The sequence below is a fragment of the Muscardinus avellanarius genome (assembly GCF_963383645.1).
Source record: "Muscardinus avellanarius genome assembly, chromosome: 9".
NCBI lineage: Eukaryota > Metazoa > Chordata > Mammalia > Rodentia > Gliridae > Muscardinus > Muscardinus avellanarius.
The window spans coordinates 55,069,676-55,084,572 of NC_137795.1; the positions used below are offsets into that span (position 1 = coordinate 55,069,676).

The following is a 14,897-nucleotide window of genomic DNA, read 5'->3' on the forward strand; positions in this document are numbered from 1 at the left end:
CTGCAGAAGTAATATAGTTACTTTTTTATTTGTTCATTTTGTGCTGAGGACTGAACCTAGGGCCTCATGTGTGTTAGGCAAGCTTTCTTCCACTGAGCTAGATCCCCAGCCCTAAGTATACATTTAATTTAAAAAATATCAAGTTTATACCATTGAAGAGTGTGAGTCTTTTTGTACTAGCTGCTTAGCTTCCATAATTACCTATTATTTGATAATTTATATGTATATTTTGTTTCTATTTTATCTTTCTTATTTATAGTATCCTGTGCTTGTTTCTTCCAATGAAATAATAATAAGACAATTAATTTAGCTCTACAAATAATGTAACGTAGTGCTAGAAATAATCCAGAAGAAATTAATTTGGAAGTGTTTATCTAAGAGTTTCCATGTTATTTAAGGTATTTGATGAAAAATTATCAATTTTGTGGTTGGGTTAATAAAATTGGATTATAAGTAAATTAATAACAATTAATTGTGTTTTTCACTAACTAAAAGGAAAAAAAATCATCATTTTGAAAACTAGCACATATTGAATAGTCCAAAATTCTGATGTCGTATGAAAAGCAAAGATATAAATTAAATTATTAATTTTCAACTTCTGATTTGGTAATGACTATGCATATATTACATTAAACCCTTTCTCTGACAAGTATTAGAAGAAATAACTAGTATTTGTGTGATTTTCCAATGTACTCATCACGCATTCATCAAGCATACTCTTTTGTTTTGAAAAGCCATGGTTTAATATAATGTTTATTTGAATTAAACACGGTATATATAATGACACAAATATAAACCTTATACTTCTGGAATTCTCTCAAATGACTTTAGTCAATCTGATAAGAAATTATGTTTTTGGTTATCACATATATCTTCTGATTTCCAGGGCATTTTAAAATAACATATTTTGATTAACTTACCAAATGTGAATCTTGTTTATGGAAGCCCCACTTTTTTTTTTTTAACTCTTTTGGAAACCTCTGTGAGTGAACTCATGCCTAAATAATTTTAGGTTTCCTAAAGAAGTCTGATGCTTTAATAATCTTGAACCCACAGGAAAGAGCACATTATTAGCATTAACCTCCTAAAATAAGTAAATAAAATATAAATTGCATCTGAGGATAATTTTTGGAAATAAGATCAATGTTTGCTTAAATCTTAAAGTGAAAGTATATATGGAGACACTTGAGCATCAATATTAATAATACATCCTGATCCCTTTTATGGGTATATGCCAATATTTCTTCAATACTATATTTCTATGATTGCAGTAACAAGGGCTAGAATACTTATTCTTCTAGAGATCTACTGCTATACGAATTGATAGGCTACATATTCACTTTTAGCATATTCATTATACTTTGCTTCTTAATACAGAATACTATAGCTTTGGTATAAATATTTAACTGCATTGTGGGTGGCATTTGGCCTGCTTGGTACAAATGGCTTATTCTGATGGGTGGGTTCTTTTTTGTTGTTGTTGGTACTGGGGTTCCTGGAAGCCCTTCTACCTCTGGGATACACTCCCACGGGCTACACTCCCAGGCCTATTTTTTTTTTAAATTTTTTATGTAGAAACAGGGTCTCTTAAACCAGCACGGCTGGCTTCGAACCTGCTCTATCCTCCTGTCTCCACCTCCCAAGTGGGAGGATTACAAGTGTATGCCACCATGCCTGGCTCCTGATGGATGGGTTCTAATGAGCATTGTTGTGATTAAAGATTTACATGAGCCAGATGTGGTGATACACACTTTTAATCCCAGCATTTGGGAAGCTGAGAGAGGAGGATCACAGTTCTCAGACAGCCTCAACTACTTAGTGAGGCCCTTGGCAACTCAGTGAGACCCTGCAAAATTATGGGAAATACACACAATGAAATTCTACTCAGCTATAAAGAAGAACAAAATCATGTCATTTGCAAGAAGATGGAAAGACCTGGAGAACATTATGTTAAGTGAGATCAGCCAGGCACAGAAAAAGAAGGGACTTATGTTTTCTCCAATATGCCCAAACTAGAGACTATTAGGAATACCAGAGGGATTCCAGATGATGGAGGGGAAACCTCAGCAAAGCTGAAATGGAAGAATAGGAGATGAAGAAGGCTGAGGTTGATTAATGGAGGAGCTACATCCAAATATGTGTAAAAGTATGAAAGTACCATGCTTAACCTGGATACTCATTGTTGGGAGGGGGAAAGGAGACATGGTGGGGGAGAGGGCACCAAGCACAATCTGAATGTATGCCAATTTCAATATGATTCACATAAAAATAATTAAATAAATACTAAAAAATCTAACTATGGAAGGAAAAAAATCAAAGAATAAAAAATAGGGCTGGGGGTGTCTCTCGGTGATAGACTGTCCCTGGGTTCCATCCCCAGTATCTCACACACACACACACACACTGATTTACATGAAGCTATTGCCCCCAAGTTTTTTTTTTTTTTTTAAATCACAGGTTGAACAGCCAAAGGCAGTATGAGACTGGGGACTGCTGGGAAAACCAGCTTTCTATGGCAGCCGACTTCCATTATGCCAAGTTCCACTTGGAATCAATTCACTCATGAACATCAATTATTCATTTCTTCACTTATTCACTCATTCAGATGTATTAAGTATTGACCATAATTATGTGTTGTAACAGCCCTAAGTCCTCTGTTTGATTTTGTCGCTATTCCTTAAGTTGAAACAATGGTGACAACATAGTTTCTCACCTAAATTATGATGTTTTTGACAATGAAAGTGGCTATGATAATAATTATTCCCAGACAATAAGCATTCACTCTTGTAGCAGTCACATGAGGACTTTATTTCAATCTTTGGAATTTGGGGTGAACAATATGCAAATCATATAATAGATCAGCAATAGATTTGATGGAAATCCTTTCTAAAATGTTATTAAAGTTATTATCTTAACGGTCAATTAAAATGTCTCAATGTGTTCTTGTCTCTTTACCTGTCCCAATAAATAAGACATCATATTGGCCATCCTCAGCTTCCACTCTATCCACTGCTATTTGTTTCAGGTTATATTTTCCATCTGTTTTTACCAGTATTGGTTTTTTATGGGCAGGCTTTATGGGTTGGTACATTAATGGGTGGCTTCTTGCAAATCGAATGGCGTCATCCGGATAGTCTTTGGTGGTCCCATACCTCCCTCCATTCACTTTGCTGGCACACTGAAATACAAGTGGATTAGATCATTATTTTTTGCCTTAAACCTAAAAAGCAAACTTATAATTACCTAGAAGAATTTAAAAAGTGGAATATGTTAAATTAATCAACTTTGCATGTAGAAGCACTTAGTAACTATATATATTTCATTACAGAAATGAGTTTTTTTCCTTGACCTACTTAAGTTTTATTTTCAACATATGAAACAAAATTGTGCGAGATGACTATTGAATGAAATCACAATCCAGCATAAATACATCTTCTGTCCCCCGAATGCAGTTATTTTATTTACATAGCAATTTTTTATATCCAGAGTAACATATCTAGTTATTGGCATCCTGTGAACTAAAGTAATCTAGCAATTCACTCTCAATGAGTACTCTATGTTGCTGATCTGTAAGGGAAGTAATATTTCTTATTAGATATTAACTACTCAATCTTCACGTTACTGACACCTCTTTTCCAGTCTTCCATTCATTGCAATGGACATATGCAAATTTATGCACATTTTCCAACCTATTTCTCTGCTGTTTCTTAAACATTTATTTCATTGTGAACCACTGCACATGTTAAGAAGTGAAGCCCTATGGGGAGATTGGAGATGGCCTGTTACCATGCCTAGTCCTCTTAAAGTAGCCATACCAATCCCCCTAAACCCTGAAACATTTTATTTGATCTTTTACCCTCATCATTTCCTTGGTATTATATGTTTATTTAGAGTGATACACACACACATACACACACACACACACACACACACACACATGAGAACTTTTTTTGTTATGCTAGATGGCTAGGGCTCAATATAAAGCCATACAGTTAATAGATTAAAGAGTTTGAAAACAAAACTGAGAAATAATATAGTATTTAGAAATAGAGAGATCGCTACTAACAGATGTGCTCCCAAATTGCATAAAATTTTGTCTGATTCTCTAAGTAATTTTCCTTTACACAGTGAAGTACCCAGGAATACAGCAGAAAATAACAGAAAGAAATAAAATTTTTAGTAGTTGTACACCTCAGTTTTGAGTTCAGATACAATTAACTATTTGCTAGTATACAAATGAAAATTTTCAGGAGATAGCAGAATCCTGAGTTTCTAAAATTATTTATAATTTCTAATATTCAATCGATGATTTCTTAACACACTGTAAAATTGTTGATTACCAATTTTTAGCAAAGAGGGAAATTATTAGAACCTGGGACCAAGATGAGCTAGATACTGAAATGAGTAGGCCAGCATATTAAAGTTGCTATTATAAACATGCCCAGAGATTTAAATAAAAATATTATTTAAATGAATGATCAGATAGAAGAGCTCATTTGAAAAGAGACATGCGGCACAAAAGTTATACAAAAACGAGTGAAATCTTGGAAGTGTGAATAACACCAGGGTAGTTTAGAGATAGCAAAAATATATTACAATATAAATGTTTAAATTATTTTCCTTGTTTTCTCAAAAATGTTTTCAACATTGTAAATTAAAAACTGAAGGTAAAATATCTATCATTCAGCAAAGGAAAAAGTCTCTTTCATGTGAAAAATCTCTCAACATTAAGAATAAAAATTGTACAAATTTAGCTTTCTAATTATTGAAACTATGATCATATGATGGGTGAAAGGCCAAGTACAAAATTTTAGTAACCTATTCCAATTTTATCACCATCAATCACTGAGAAGATTTACTTTTATCTGTATGAATCTGTATCATCTTCAGATGGATTAGACATAATAAACTAAGGAAACTGGAAATATTTGACATGTCTCAATTCTTAAAACACTAATTCTAAAATTAACTATTTAGCAACACTTTAATTATGGTAAAATCTTTATCTGTGTGGATTCCTACCTGTTAATAAGTGTCCCCTCATTTCATGTAATTTTTCACAGATACAATTGAAATGATGATCATAATTTTCTACATTAGAATATCTAATAGTTTAGTAATTAGATTGTGCAGAAAGGGTTGCAAACCATTTTTAATGGCTCGTTTTTAAAAAGCAGTCCATCTTCTTTTATTTGACATAAACTTTTCACTTCCATGATATGTACTTGGAAACATTTTGGGCTGGCTTGGAGGCAATTCAGTAACCAGTCACTTCCTCCAATCTCCCAAGACAATGTGGTTTCAAAAGGCAGTTCCAGCAAAGCCACAGGAGTGAGTTTTCTCCATTTAAATCATAATTTCAATCAATAGACTGAAATAAAATATACTTTATGTTTCATTTGAAGTAATAATTTTAAGCCAGTGAGAGAGTGATTGTAATGGCAAAAGCCTTATACTTGTTAGTGGAGGTAAGGTTTGTTTTTACTTAGGGTTTGGCTCTGAAAAAAAAAAAAAATGGTTTCTACTTGGCTTTCAAGTAATTGTGGACTCAAAGTAGTGATGAGATTTCACCAGCTGCTCATGAAAGTGTAGATTTTGACTTGCATGACAAGTTAAACGTTCGATTTCCTCGGCCCACAAAGCACAGATAATGATTCAACACTTTTCCAGCTTAGTTGCGTACGGGACCCGTGATGTAAAATCATCACCATTATTTTGAGGCAAGTATGCAGTTAGAGCACAAGAGTTTGAATGGCTAAGGAAAATCTTGGAACAGTTTAGAAACAAGTGGGAGAACTTCCTGTACTTTACCAACCTACACTTTGTATAGGCACTTGTTTTTCCGCCTAATACACCAGCAAATATTTTAAATGAGGTGTTAAGTATTCTGAGGAGGTAGAGAGAGAGAGAAAAAAATCTATTATAGACCTGAGAAAGTGACAAGGAGAAAATTTGGCCTATGATGCTTAGAATATTAGAATAAAAAACTGGGTAGCATTTCCTTGCATCAAAATTTGATACAATACTAATTCTTCTCTAGAAGCTGGGGGAAAAAAATACATAGTGTTCATTTTATTATGTTACTGTGTTCATCAGTACCCTTAAAAGTAAAATTTATTTGGAATTACTTAGCCAAAAGACAACAATAATATATGTTTTATAATACTAGGAAAACATATAATACATACCGATTATGTTCTTTTCATTAAACAATGACCATATAACTTGATAAGGGAAATTTTTCTTCAACATCAAAGCATACTTTTAGGTACAGAATTCTTTAGTTGTTTAATTGCAAAATGTGATTATATCTATATATAATATATATATAATATATATATATATATATATATATATATATATATATATAGTGAAACAGTAAAAAAATATTTCCAAAAGCCTCTTTTAAAAATGACTCCTTCATTAAATGACTAAACTTACAGAACCAGGCCTTGGATAAGGGACTTTTCCTTCATAGAGTGACCAGTGGTATTCAGGTCCTTCTTTATGTGCATATGGTCCATTAAAGGCTGCCCGGATGCTAGACATGTGGTAGACACATATAGCATGCCCTCTAAATATATTACTGAAAATTAAAAAAAAACGATAATTACTATTTTTGAACCATCAAACAGCATTTTATCAAGTACTCCAAAATACATAGTTAAAATAAAATCTTTTGGTTAAAAATATGTAATTCCTTTAAGTACAGAATATACTAAAAATATTAATTATTGCAATATTTTAAGTATTGAAACTCAAAACTTACCATTTTCTTAATTTCCTATTTATTATACTTAAAAATGGAGCTGTTAACACGATAAAAGTAATTGTTTTATGGTAGATTTTTAAAAAATCTTACATTATGTTTTTATATTTTTATTAAGGATGATCTGGCCTTAGTTCTAAAAAAATAAGATTTATTCACAAGTTCATTGCTGGTTTTAAAGTATTATCTTCTCTATGTTGTTTCATCTACAAAATAGTGTGCCCTTACTCACAATGTCATTTATGTTGCTATAATTTCTATTCCAATATTGTTAGAATTCTCAATGTATATGAATAATATGAAAAGTAATTAAAGTCTCATAAAAATATATGGCTTTGTTCTTTTATTGTTTAGCTAGAAGTATCATAAACTTTAGTATACTTGTTTAATTTTTTTGTAGGTCACTAAAAACTATTGTATTGTGGAAAGATGAATGGACTTAATCTATTAAACTTGAGAAAATCACTTAAATTTGTAAACTCAGGTCCCTCATCTCCAGAACTAGCAGTAATTCTCCAAATCATTTTTTTTTTTTTTGTGGTACTAGGGTTCCTGGAAGCCCTTCTACCTCTGGGCTACACTCCCAGACCTTTTTTTTTTTTATTTGGAAACAGGATCTCTTAAGCCAATGAGGCTGACTACGAACCTGCGCGATCCTCTGGGATTACAAACCTGTGCCACCACGCCCGGCCAAATCATTTTCTGGATAAAAATAAAAACTCCTTCTTGTAGAGGACAAAGACAGTAGTTGACTAACTATAGCAAGGTTTACTGTAGGCTTTTAAAATCAGTTTCTGCAAAAGGATTTTTTTTTTTTTTTTTGCAGTACTGGAAGTGGAACCCAGGGGCTTTTAACCTCTGAGCTACACCCCCAGCCCTATTTTGTATTCTTTATTTTGAAACTGAGTTGCAGAGGGCCTCACTAAATAGCTGAGCCTGTTCACGAACCACAATCCTCCTGTTTTAGCCTCCCAAATGCTGGGATTACAAATGTGTGCCACCAGGCCTGGCTCATTAAGGGTATTTTTAAAAATATATTTTCAAACACTTGGCCATATGTCTTAATTTGGTATTATCTGAATGAATTAGAACATTTTTTCTCAGCCTCCATATTATGAGAATCAAAATAAATGTTTGTGAAAATACTTTGCAAAATGTAAAATTCTGTGTAAATATAGTATTCCCTATTAACAGGAGGCACCCGTAGAATAGCAGTTATGCATTTGTGTTAGGGCATTAACTTTCACATTTTATAACATACCTTGAAGCAATTGGAAATGCCTGGGATACTTTGGAAAAGTATAGATAGTCTTTCAACTAAAGAGACAATAAGCATTTGGCCACCATTCTCTGAATTTCAACCTTTATGTCAGGTAATAGCTGAGGGCCGGTGTGTCTGTGTCTCTCTCTCTCTCTCTCTCTCTCTCTCTCTCTCTCTCTCTCTCTCTCTCTCTCTCTCTCTCTCTCTAACACACACACATTTATCACACACTTATTTATCAATTGAACAATCAAAATGGAAATTATGGAAGAAAATCATGTCTTTGAGTTCTCAGAAAGACCCATTCTGCAATCATTGGGAAAGGAGTGCATATACTGATCATACTAACTAACCCACTGAAAACTGTACTGATTATTCTATGGCTTGGACTTATAAAGCCACTGAGTTACTAAAGGATGGTAAATTATTACTATTAACACAAATAAATTATTCACTGGCATAAGGGAGAAGACAAAATAAAAAATTGAGGGAACTTCCATGGACTGTAGTAAGAGTAAGAAGAGTGCTTTGTGCCAAGGAATCAAGGTCTATTCCTTGGACACAGCAACTGGTAAGTATAAAACAATTGACAGGAATTGGTGCCAGAAGACAAAGTCATTTCAGGCAGGAGAGATAAAAAAATTAAATATATATATATATATATATATATATATATATATATATATATATATATATATGAGAACTGGCAGCATAAATGCTAAAGTCTGTCAAGGTATTATCTTGCCAAAAAACAAAGCATTGGAGAACTCAGGTGAAAACAGTTCCAAAGATGAGTAGCTAACAGGTAATAGAGACCTTGAACACTCAGCTTAGAAAAGTTTACTTGATAAATAAAATAATTATCTCAGATTCTGTAGCATTAAACCAATATCTTACAAACTATATAAAATTCATTTTGTCATATTAAAGAGAAAATAGATTAGAATACTGAGCACAGAACAATGCTGATGTGATATTAAAGAAGAAAATAAGGATCAGGATTTAGATTATGGCTTTATAAATGAAAGTATAATAGTAATCATGGAGAACAAAGAGAAACAGGTGACATAAAATACAGGAAATGGCAAGTACATCAATAGTTTTTCCAGGTGATAAAAACCATCAAAGGGGAGTCTAAATGACACACTTTTTTTTGTTTTACATTGATTTTTATTCACTGTATACATTTCTCACCTACCTGGTTGTGTTAAACAGTCCAAATATCACTGGATTCTTATGGTCCCTGGTATAAAGCAAGAAAACATCCTCTGAAAAATAAAAGGCCATTTCATCACTTAGTATTTTTAGCCCTCTTTGCATGCAAAAAATAATCATAATAATTCATGTAACATAGGTTAGAGCTGTTTATAGATTTTAAGGCCCCTTTCTTTCCTCTTTCCTCTTTCTCTTTCTTTCTTTCTTTCTTTCTTTCTTTCTTTCTTTCTTTCTTTCTTTCTTTCTTTCTTTCTTTCTTTCTTTCTTTCTTTCTTTCTTTCTTTCTTTCTGGAACCCAGGGGCATTCGACCTCCGAGCTATACCCCCTGTCCTATTTTTTATACTTTATTTTGAAACAGGGTCTCACTGAGTGGCAAAGAGCCTCACTATGTAGCTGAGGCTGTCTGTGAACCGAAATCCCACTCTCTCAGCCTCACCAATGCTGGGATGACAAGCATGCACCGACACGCCTGGCAAGGCATACATAACTTTCTATATGCACTCAGACAAGCATGACCAAGTCATAACAAAGTGATTTATTTTGCTGGTCTAGGGGAAGGCCCAAGAGGCACTGACTAAGTGAGATAGGTGTCCTGCAGCGCCTCTCCCCCACCAAGTAACCTGGCCAAAATGACAACAGAAATTTAAGTTACACAGACGTCAAATACTGCAGAAAGCATGCTTTCCTTGTGTGCCAGAGACTATAACACGAGTTATAGAGAAGCATACACAACAGTGAATACAATTTAATTCTTCCAGTAATACTTACCTAATTCATCAAAATACGTATCAATTCCATTCATCCCGGGCACAGAGCAAACCAGTCTTGCTTTTAGAAATGTGCTCCACTTGTTGACCAGTATTCTCTGCCCTCCTACATCATTCTGTGAGAAAAACAAAACAGGTAACTAGATCCCTGAAGAACTTTTCCAACAGCACATTTAATATTATTAACGTGCAGATGTCTGGAATTATGGCTTTTTTTATTTAAGTAGAAAATTTTAGCATAATCTTCAAATAGTATGATACAGTTAACTCCCTGTGTGTGTGTGTGTGTGTGTGTGTGTGTGTGTGTTTAGATTTGCACATTCTGTCTTGTCGTTGTACTTTTACTCTGGTACATTAAACATATTTTCTAAGTACTAAAATTGCACAGTAGTTTCTCTTAAACAAACGACTTTTATAATACAGTAAACTTGATTATTTTGTTTCCAAATAATTTGTCTATTTTAGTGAACAGGCCAATCATTTTCTTCCTTTAGTAAAGAAAGCTTGAAATACACACAATATAAATATATATCTATACACACAATATAAATATGTACCTATATATAAGCACACAGCACATACACAATATACATAGATAATACATACATACATATGTGTATATAGATAAGTTTTTTAAATTTATTCCTAAATGCCAAAGTAACTTTACATTTGCAATATTATTATCACTATCTCAATATATGCTACTACAATTGGCTTGAGTTCCCAAACAACTTGTTTAAATATTAATAAATTACAGATTATTTTTCTATAGACTCAACCATATACAGATAGATATATAGATAGCTATATGGCTCATATATGTAAATATATATATATATATATACATATATATAGGTGTTATACATATAATGGTTATATACATAAATAATGATTATGTACATTATTTGGACTGAAAACTGAAGAAAAAACAGATTTCTGTTAAATTCATTTTAAAAAAGAACTCAAAAGCCGGGCGTGGTGGCGCATGCTTGTAATCCCAGCATTCGGGAGGCTGAGACCTGGAGGATCGCACTTCGTGGACAGCCTCAGCTACTTAGTGAGGCCCTTTGCAACTCAGTGAGACCCGGTTTCAAAAAATAAATAATAAAAATTAGGGCAGGGGCTGTAGCTCGGAGGTCAAATGCCCCTGGGTTCCATCCCCAGACCCCCCCCACACACACACACACAAAGAACTCAAATGTCTATGTGGAAAGAAATACAGACTAATTATGGACTATTTCTTCTTGGTATGGATAAGAAGAAAAATCATACAAAACACAAGCCTTATTTTAGATAAAACTTGTACTAGATATGAAAGTTTTATAGATTTGAAGAATAAAGTTTGGTTAGGAAATGTGTACTTTGGAAATGCCTACAGAATACTAGTACATATTTAAAGTGGAAATCTACTACAAATCTGTGACAAAGGCCTGGCCTTAGGTTTTGAGAGAACCAAGCCAAGGGGACAGCAGCATGGCCTCACCGCACAGATCCTCCCCACCCGGGCATATATGGCATGAGCATTGTTCTCTGCCTCCAGGGCCTTCTCAGTGAAAAAGAAATACACTTTGTTGTCATCTCGGTCTTCATTGTCGGGAATCATATAAGAACCTACAAATTTTGGTTCTGTAAAAGTAAAAAAAATGGAAGGATAAGTGAAAGGGATATAATAACAAAAGTAAGTATCCTAATAAATTATACATTCAAATTATATTACATAAAATATCAAATTATAAAATCGAATTATAACTTAATGGTTTTTTGAAAATTTTAACCAAAAATCACAAAAAGCTGTTTTCCTTTATTTGTAAATTAAGACACTTTAAAAATATGAATTTAGGGCTGGGCATGGTGGCACACACTTGTAATCCCAGCAATCGGGAGGCTGAGACAAGAGGATCTTGGTTTGTGGACAGCTTCAGTTACTTAGTGAGGCTCTTTGCAAATCAGTGAGAACCTGTTTCAAAATAAAGACTAAAAATAGGGCTAGGGGTGTACCTCAGAGGAAGAATGCCCCTAGGTTCCATTCCCAGTACCACCAAAGACTATATATATATATATATATATTTAGAAAAATTTAATTTGAACATAATAGGAAAAAACAGTTTGACCCACATGCATTACAGATTTAACGTGCATTATTGAAGGTAGAGGTTGAACACCTTGAAGTTAATCCTCATAAATTGTCCTCCCATTTATATAAAAAGTGAATGTAAATATAAGTAGTATTTCAAAGTAAATAATCTATCATTACTTATTTTTAATGCATAAATTATCTATAAATCTAACACATGGAGGATAATTTTAGGTTTAAAATGGGAAGCTTAAGTGTTCATGTTTAAAATCTAAGGAATCTGAGTAAATGGTATGAAGGTATGTAATATATTGTAATGATAATATAATAAGTATAATGATCATACATTTTAAAGATAAAAAAATTGAAAACTATGAAGATACTCATCATAAAATGATGTTTTAGCTTCTATATATATTAGTGTAACAAAATTTTTAAAAGTTTCCTTACAAAGACTTCTATTTCAGTGAATGGCTTAGTGGCCTTCCTCCTAAGGTTTTCCTAAAGTGCTATTGACTCTACTGCAAAGCAAAGCAATCAGTTCACTAGAAATTATATCCATTGATAAGAGTAACACAACCTAATGAATGATGGATTTTTCCACTTTCCATACTTTTGCTTTTTTTCATATAAATCTTGGCTTTTAAGGGTTGGTATGAAGGTAAATTGGTTTTATAATTAAACCAGTCCTTTTCTGATATAAAACAACATATTTTAACTCAAGAATATTGCTGTAAAACATACTAAAATTTATGTTTATGTCATATATATTTATGTTGTTATTATCAAAGTGGCGATGTAATACATAAATTCTGGATTTTTTTTCCATTTTTATCTCCCTTTGTACTTTCTGCATCCATCCTACCTTTCAATAGGCGCTCATCGTCATGCTCCGTGCGGATGTGGGCCAGGCGCCCCATGCTCCGGAAAATGGCAGCATCTCTGCCCCAGTAATCGCTGTAGAGCCCAGTGAACAATTCACTACCTACACAGACACATCAATTACAAATATGGATTTGTTTCTTGATCTGAAGACTAAGTATCAACCACAATACATTAAACACACCCAGTGTTAATACATAATCGACCAACCTCGTGACATCAATGCATAGATGAAGAGCATGAGCTAGAGGGCTTGAATCCTGGCTCTGCCACTTACTAGTTGTGTGAATCTGCTTGCACTTCCTTGTGCCCCAGTTTCTTCTTTTATAAGTAGGAAAATAAGTAGTACTCAATAGAGTTAAGGGCAAAGCAATTGGAAGAGTAGCTGGCAAATACTAAGATGTCATTTTTGTAAACATTCCGGGTTCGTTTTATTTTCCTAAATTTCTTTTAATTTTAATATCATCAAAGATTTGTTATTGTTGTTGTTACTACTAATACAGTTATTATATGTTAGTCAGCTAACTCCAAACCTTTTTATATCAAGAAACTGTTGCCGTTAACATGACTTTACTGTGGGAACTACGAAGTTGGCCAAAGCTGTATCTAATCCAATCAGTTGTCATTCAGTTTGCATGTGTATGGCTGAGTTTGGAAGGACATAAAAAGAGCTCAGGATGTAATCAGGCAGACAATGGAGTCACTGAGGGATGTTAGCTGCAACATGTGGTAGAGTTCAGAGACTAAAATCAGATCCAGGAATTACACAGATGCATACAGGGTCTCAAGAATTGGCAACATGTCTTTGTAGGTTGAAATAAGGACATTCAAAGTAGCATAAAAAAAGCAGTAAATTTATTTTTTAAATACATAGAAAAAATAAAGGTATAACCTGAATCCCAAAATGATCAATGCTTCCCAAGAATAAAGATTTGGAATCCTCTTTTCTCAGCATGGCTATAAAAATTAATCAAAGCCCAGGTGTCCTGTTGCAGGCAAAAAGCTCTGGGCAAGAAGCAAATGATAACAGCAGATTCCTGGAAGTAGCAACCACAGTTTAGGGTGGTAAAATTATTTTAATGGGTGTTATAAAACAATGGTCAAGTTCAGAAATAAATATAGAAGCTGGGGGTGATGTATGCCAGGAGGTGCACACCTGTAATCCCAGTGCTTGGGAGACTGAGACAGGAGGAGCACAGGTTTAAGGACAGCCTCAGAGAGTAGTGAGATTCAACAACCCAGGGAGACCATGTCTCAAATCAAAACACCAAAAGGGCTAGGAGCCAGACATGGTGGTTCATGGGCACCTCAGCTACTGAGTATGAACCACGCACGCTGTGGTTCATGGATAGCCTCAGCTACTGAGAGAGTCCCTTCGCAACTCAGTGAGACCCTGTTTCCAAAATAAAAAGACTAAAAAATAGGGCTGGGGGTGTAGCTTGGAGGTACAATACCCTTGGGTTCCATCAGCAGTACCAAAAAATAAAATAAAATAGGTCTAGGGGAGTAGATAAGAGTAAAATTTCTCTGGGTTTAATCCCCAGTGTCATAAATGAATGAATAAATAAATAAATAAATAAATAAATAAAATAATACAAAGACAATTGTTGTATTGTCCAATATTGACGTTTCTTTGAGTCCTGAATATTTGAAATGTTACTGAAAGTATTAACAAAATAATTCCAATTAATTGTACTTCCAATTTAATATATCAAACTGTATAATTAACTTTATAATAAGAATTATCAATAGTATATGTATATGAATTTGACCAAATATGAAAAACAGAATTTAAAAGAACTTGGGCTTCTTACCTATAAATTTCATTTATCTGATTTTTAAAACTAGTCTCGAAATTTTAAAATGTTTTTCTATAAGTTTCTTAAATATTTACAAAATTCAATAAATTAAACATAATTTTATGATTT

The 14,897-nt window shown here is 33.5% G+C and overlaps 1 protein-coding gene across 1 annotated transcript in view; it reads right to left on the minus strand.

Annotated features, from left to right (window-relative positions):
* The window catches only part of SEMA3E (semaphorin 3E), a gene marked incomplete at both ends in the record, with an annotated part of 245,364 nt that overhangs the window by 31,302 nt on the left and 199,165 nt on the right, over nt 1-14,897 (minus strand). Inside the window, 6 exons of the mRNA XM_080701710.1 lie at nt 2,956-3,178; nt 6,442-6,586; nt 9,229-9,298; nt 10,015-10,129; nt 11,497-11,639; nt 12,953-13,072. Of these exons, the coding sequence (XP_080557836.1) occupies nt 2,956-3,178; nt 6,442-6,586; nt 9,229-9,298; nt 10,015-10,129; nt 11,497-11,639; nt 12,953-13,072 (816 nt within the window). The remainder of the gene's footprint in view (nt 1-2,955; nt 3,179-6,441; nt 6,587-9,228; nt 9,299-10,014; nt 10,130-11,496; nt 11,640-12,952; nt 13,073-14,897) is intronic.